Source organism: Pseudopodoces humilis, chromosome 10 (genome assembly GCF_049639895.1).
Source record: "Pseudopodoces humilis isolate 2021_Gansu_Grassland_sample_001 chromosome 10, ASM4963989v1, whole genome shotgun sequence".
NCBI lineage: Eukaryota > Metazoa > Chordata > Aves > Passeriformes > Paridae > Pseudopodoces > Pseudopodoces humilis.
In genome coordinates this window covers 31,062,363-31,068,791 of record NC_142209.1, presented here as the reverse complement: position 1 = coordinate 31,068,791, position 6,429 = coordinate 31,062,363, and the positions used below count along the sequence as shown (strand labels likewise).

At 61.6% G+C, this 6,429-nt stretch overlaps 1 protein-coding gene across 6 annotated transcripts in view; it reads left to right on the top strand.

Moving 5' to 3' along the window:
* The first annotated feature begins 951 nt into the window (after positions 1-951).
* The window catches only part of LRRC7 (leucine rich repeat containing 7), a 98,329-nt gene continuing 92,851 nt past the window's right edge, over positions 952-6,429 (top strand). For 5 of the 6 annotated variants that reach the window (XM_088060422.1, XM_088060427.1, XM_088060428.1 and 2 more), the window contains exon 1: positions 3,431-4,749. In XM_088060422.1, the coding sequence (XP_087916548.1) occupies positions 4,590-4,749 (160 nt within the window). In that variant the 5' untranslated portion in view covers positions 3,431-4,589. Of the gene's footprint in view, positions 1,004-3,430; positions 4,750-6,429 lie in introns of those variants that run through there. The other variant, XM_088060424.1, reaches the window with a different exon arrangement.

The window sequence follows — 6,429 nt, the reverse complement described above, 5'->3', positions numbered from 1 at the left end:
GGCCGTGGGGCACGGCAGGAGCAGGGCTGGCTTCGGGAGCGAAGAGCGGAGTCCAAGGAGCCGAGCAGCTCCAGGATCTGCTGTGAGGAGCACCGGGAGAGGCTGCGGGAGCCCGGCCCCGTGGGCAGTGATGTGCTGGGATGGTCCCTGCCCACGGCAGGGGTGGAACGAGGTGAGCCTTAAGGTTCCTCCCAAGCCATCGCATCCTGCGTTTCCGTGAGCCCCCGGAGGGTTCCCGGGATCGCTCCGGGTCACGCACGGACACCCAGGGAAGGGTGGGACATCCACGTGCGTGTCCTGCGGGGCAGCCCCAGCCCCGGGCACCGCGCCCCTGCCAGGTGTTCCTCATGACCCCCGCGGTTCCTGCGACACCGCAGCCCTCGGGGGACACTGAGCTGTCACCGCCGCTGCTCCCGGGAGGCTGCGAGCCCCTTCCCGCTGCCCGGCCCCGCACCTCGGCCCGCGTGAGGCGATGGCTCCTGCCGTGCCAAAGGAGCGGGGCGGCGCTCGGGGGCTGCCCGAGGGCCCGGGGGATCCTCCGGGGATGCTCCGCTCGCGGGGCGCCCCGTTGGGACCGGGACGGGCGGAGACGGGCGGTACCTCCTGCGCGCACGGCTCCGCACCGCATCCCGCACATCCCCGCGTATCCCCGCACATCCCAGCGAATCCCCGCACATTTCCGCACCGCATCCCCGCACATCCCCCGCGTATCCCCGCACATCCCCCGCACATCCCCGCCCCGGTGTGGGGGCGCGGTCCCGTCCCGCCCCCCCGCGCCGCCGCGGAGCGCAGCGCGGGCGCGCAGCGGGACCGGACCCGCCCCGCCGCCGCCGCCGCCGCCGCCGCTTTGTGTCTGGGCGCCGCCCGCGGAGGCGGAGCGGGCCCGGCGCTGGGCTCCGCGGCGGGGCGGGCGGCGGGACAGCCGCGGGCAGCCCCCGGCGGCGCCCGCGCAGCCCCCGCACCGCGGCTCGGCCGCGCATGGACGCGCGCCCCCGCCTGCACCGTGAGTACGCGGGGCCGGGGCCGGGAGGGGCGCGCAGCCCCCGGGGGATGCCCGGGCCGCCCACGCCCCCGGGAGCGGGGAGGGAACGCGGGGCGGCTCCGCCGAAGACAAAGGAGCGCGGGGAGAGCGGGGAGAGCGGGGAGCGCTCCTCGGTGCGCGCAGCCCGGGCGCGCTCCGCTCCTGAGCCGCCCCCGCGCAGCCCCCGCGCAGCGGTGACAGCTCGGGCGCGGTGCCACAGAACCTGCCTGCGGCGGGGGTCGGGCTCGGCGCAGCTCCTGGAAAATTCTGCGCCCTTCGCAGCGGCGGTGGAGGCGCGGGGAGGTGCGGAGGAGGCTCCCTCCCTCCTTCCCTCCCTCCCTCCCTCCCTCCCTCCCTCCGCGTAGGGACATCGCCGCCTCCCGCGGTCCCTCGGCCCGTTTGTCGCTCCCGGCCGCCTGCAGAAGGCCGGCGGGGGCTCAGGTCGGGTGCCCCGGGCTCTGGGGGGCAGCGGGGCCCTGGGCAGCTGCTCGGCCCCGCTCTGGGGCGTTTGCGGGGGGCTGCGCAGGGGCCGGGCCCGTGGCGCTCGGAGCCCGCGTCCCCCGGCCCCATCCCCGGGACCGCGTGTGCCGAGCTGGCTTCGCTCCTCTGCTCTGGGAGGCTGGGCCGGGGAGGGTCACGGACAGGAGAGCCCTGCCGAAAGTTCCTCGGTTTTGGGGAAATAGAAACGATCCGATGGATATTTGATTTGTGCCGTGCCCCTCACTCCATCTAAATCCCTGCCTTTTGCTCCTGCCCATCCGTGATTTCCAGCTAAGAACTCCGGCCACGTGCCCACGGTCGGGGTCTCTGATCTCAGGTGTCGGAGTGAGAATAATCCTTAGGAACAGCAGAAATCCAAAGCGTTTCCCCCACCACGAGCACAGAAGTGACTTAATCCGGTGGGTTTTGCTGTTCCACATCTGCTCGCTCAGCTCCTCACGGAGGAGGAGGAGGAGGAGGGAGGGAGGGATGCTCGCCATGGCAACCTCGCGGCGCAGATTGCAGCCACTTCGGGGAAGTAGCAGGACTTGGGAAAGAAACGGGAGCAGCTGATCTGAGAACGGGCACGCTCGGGGATGAGCAGCTGGGAAAGCGTGTCCCCTTTTTGGGAACATTCCCGGAGCCTGGGGGTGGCTGTGGAGAGGGACGGGGCCTTCGGGGAGGTCACGGAGCTTCCCTTGCGAGAAGCCGCAGTGAAAGGAGGGCTCTTCATTTTCCAAACACCCCTAATTACTGTGATTGTTCCGAAATTCAATGGTTTTATCGTCCGATACCTTGCCGGGCCGTGTTACCTTGCTGTCCCTGTGAACTTTAACCTCCCCTGTATTCCATCTGTAAAACTTTTCCTTGACTAAAGCGGCGTTTTTATTTTTTAATTACCTCACAGAGGAGGAGCTTTGCTCTGCGCTTCTCTTGCACAGCTGATGTGAAATCCCTAAAAATGCGGGGGGGTTCGATTACAGCGATTTTCGCAGTTGCTGGAGTAACAAAACCATTCCTGGGTGCCTGGTGGATGTGAGGAGCTGCAGCTCGGGAGCAAACGCTGCAGAGAGCTGAGCTGGAATCTCTGGGAAGGTGCTGCCAGCCCAGCAGCAAATTCCCCACTCCCTGCACCTGCAGGAATTTGTCAGTGCTTCCCAACACTGCATTAAAAATTGGTTGAAGTTTAAAATCCCACAGGAAGGATTTTAAAAGGAAGCTTGGCCGCTGTCTCTGGAATATTTCAAGGCAGCAGCACCATTAGAGCCCCCAAAATTCCGATTAATCACCCCTGAGGTGTTTAATCAATGCTGGGAGAGTTGATCCTAAAGCAGAGACTCCAGGGATCCCAAACAGAGAAATCCATGGCAGGACAGGCGGGGGCTGTGGGGTGGCAGCCCCTGAGTCCCCCCAGAGCCACCGAGGCTCCCCTGGTCCAGCACCACCCCCGGGGCTGTGGGGTGCCTCGGCCTGGCATCAGGGACAGGAGACTGACCAGAAATGGGGAATTTCATCCCCCTGGGCAGTCAGGGAGTTTTATCCGGCTGGAATTCAGCTGAGCCCCCTCCCCTGCCCGGCGGGGGGAGCAGAGGCTCCATCCCTGGGGCTCCAGGGCTGCCAATCCCGGCCGTGCCCAGCTGGGAAAGGGCAGGTGGAGGAGGAAGCGCTCCCCTCCGGGGTGTGAATCCATCGGGCACTGGGAAAATCCGCTGGGACACAGCTGGGGTGGGAACCCACACCCTGCCAGGTGTCCCAGGAACATCCGGGGCCACTCGAGAATCCCAATTAAGGATTTCGGTGGATGCGAGCCCAGCGCAGCCCGAGCTCCTCGAGGTGGTACCAAGCCCTATTTAAAGATTTCTAAGAGCCACGATGTGTCCTTGGTTTTCATCTCAGCTCCCTCTAATTTTAGCGTGGTTTCCGTAGGCTCTCATTTGCAGATTGCATCAAATCCTAGGACAAGGCTTGCAGAACTCGGGGCTGGTTCTTCCTTTCCTATTTTTTTTTTTTTTTTTCCCTGGGAATGCAGCAATTTGTCGAGAGCAGAGAAATCCTCCGTGTTGGACTGGGCAGAGCCGCCCCTCCCGGTGTGAGCTGCGGAGAAGTTGGGGAAGGGAGGGATGAGGAGGGATGGCTGGAAGCAGCTGGGAATGAGGCTGGAGAGCTCTGAGAGCCCCGGGGAGAGGCTGCTGCTGGCAGGGCTGGAGCCAAGTGCGAAATTAGGGAAAGAAAGGAGCATTAAACCCCAGCGCTCTGCGAAGGGGGAGCAAATACCGTGTTAATGGATCAGGTTCTGGTGAATAAAGAAGAAAAGAAGCTGTAAGCTCAGGAAGGCTCTTTTTTATTATAAAGAGGAGAATATTCCTCATCCTTTAGTTCCCTCGGATCCGGAGTGAATGACTTTAGAGCTACAGGAGTTTAAGCTCATCGGAGGAAAACGGTGCTTCTTTTTTTCCTTTTTTTCCTTTTTTTTCCCTTTTTTTTCCCCGAGTATTTCGCCGGGGAAAAGATTTGGAAATAAGAGTTGGAGCCAAGAGAATCTGTGGAGAGCAGATTTAACCTTTTCTAGGTTAGGAACCAGTAGCCAGCGGGCAGAAAAAAAATCCGAATTTGTGTGAGTGGGGCGGAGGAGAGCAGCGGTTCATCCAGCGCCGGGATGTAGGGAGCTGGGACTGGGAGTGCCGAGCACATTCCCATGGCTGGGAATCCAACACCCGGCTCCGCATCACGTGAATTGCCAGGCACCGCTCCTGTTCCAGGGATGCTGGAGATGTGAAGACGTCCTTGGGAGATCTTGGATGCTCGGATTGAAATAAAGCAATCGGCAGAGGGATCCGCCGGGAATAAAATCCGGGATTAAGGAGCCTTTGGACAGCCGCGGCAGCTCGGGAATTGTCCCCGTGGGACAGGGAGAGCATCCCTGTGCTCCAGCCCGGCCCCGGAGCTGCCCTGGAGCGCTGGATCCAGCGGGATTTAAAGGCTCGGATCGTTCCACAGCCCCGCTGCTTTTTTTTTTTTTTTGTCGTTTTTTTTGGTCGCTTTGACATTTTTGCTGCGGCGGCCCGAGGGCAGCCGGTGAAGGAAGGGGATGGCATGGCACGGGCACGGCGGCATTCCCGAATTCCCTCCGCGAGGAACGCGCCGGGGCAGCGGATTCACCCCTCCCGTCAGCTACGGCAGGAGCCGGGAGCGGGGCCGGCGCCGGCGCTTGGTGTCCCTGCTGCAGAACCCATCCCTGCTCTGCAGAGGTGCGGGGGACACAGGGGGACAGCGGGGGACACAGGGGGACAGCGGGGGACACAGGGGGACAGCGGGGGACACAGGGGGACAGCGGGGGACACGGCCAGGGGGGACAGACCTTGGCGGTTTTGGGGGACAAACCTTTGGGGTTTTCGGGGTCAAACCTTGGTGGCTCTGGGGACAGACCTTAGGGGTTTTGTGGAACAAATCTTGGAGGTTTTGGGGGACAGACCTTGGAGGTTTTCGGGGACAAACCTTGGGGGTTTTGGGGGGACAGACCCTGCAGGACTCAGAGCTGCTGGCAGGAGGGGACAGAGTCTGGGGGGACAGACCGTGGTGGCTCTGGGAGACAGACCTTGGTGGCTTTGGGGGACACACCATGGTGGCTCTGGGGGACAGACCTTGGTGGCTTTGAGGGACACACCATGGTGGCTCTGGGGGACAGACCGTGGCGGCTCTGGGGGACAATGATGGCTTTGGCTGGGGACAAACCCTTCTGAGGGTTGAGGAGGTGGTGGCAGGAGGGGACAGAGCTCGGGCAGGGGGACCTTAGTGGCTTTGGGAGGGACAATGATGGCTTTGGGAGGGACAAACCCTTCTGAGGGTTGAGGAGGTGCTGGCAGGAGGGGACAGAGCTCGGGCAGGGGGACTCTGGGGTTTGAGGAGCCGAGCTGTGGCTGCCAGGAGCTGTCTCCAGCTCTTCCCAGCTCAAACCCCACCAATCTCTGCTTCTCCTGCTTTTCCCCAAATCTATAAAAACCAGCTCCACCCAGCCTCCTCCCCAAGTTCTGTTTCCAGCAGCACCTTCCATCTGCCCTTCCCAGTGCTGACCTCTGAGGAGGCAGAGGTTCCTCAGCCCTGGGATGTGTTTGGGAGAGGCTCCTGGCCCTCTGCTCCTGCCAGAAGGGCGCTTGGACAGCCTGGACCAGCTTGGGATGGTGATGGAGCCACTCTGGGAATGGAGGGGTGAGGCTGGGAAGGGGCCACTCACTTCATAATCAGAATTAAAGTCAGGACTTGGACTTTGCTGATGCTCCCAGCTGGGGATATCCCGGTTCCATCCCCTGAAGGTGTTGGAATCTCGTTGCACTTTGATTTTGCCCCAGGTATTTGCTGTGTGAGCGGCGTCGAGGCAGCTCTGCCTGTTGTTCCAAGAAATATTCCTACATTTTCCAGCCTGAGCACTAAATTGGTGGCTTTCAGCAGTTCCCTAATTATGTGAGACATTTTTTGTACTTAACAAATGGTTCTGATTCCTGCCAGCACTTTCAGCCTGGTGTTCCAGGCCCGTGGGTGTCGGGGAACAGAACATATTTCTGTGTCTGTGAATATGATCCCACACGTTGTCTTAAGTGGGAAAATGTTCACAGCCCTTATATGGAGAAGGATTTTTTTTCTCCCCCTAAATCCATCAGTGCTTTCTCCTGCAGTACTAACGCAGTTTGATCTTCCTGGTGCTCTCCAGGCTGGATTAGGAACCACAAATACGAAATGGGCTTCCTTCTTCTCCTGGCAGAAGTGAGGCGTGACCTGCTGTGCCCTCAAAGCATCCAGGAATTGGGTCTGGAAGTGGGGGATGCTCTTCCAGCCCTGCAGAGCTGCCAGGTGAAGGTAGCTGGGAGCAGCCAGGTGCTGTTTCTCCTGGAATTGTTCATCCCTGCTCCCCCTCAGCCGTGTTGGTGGCATTG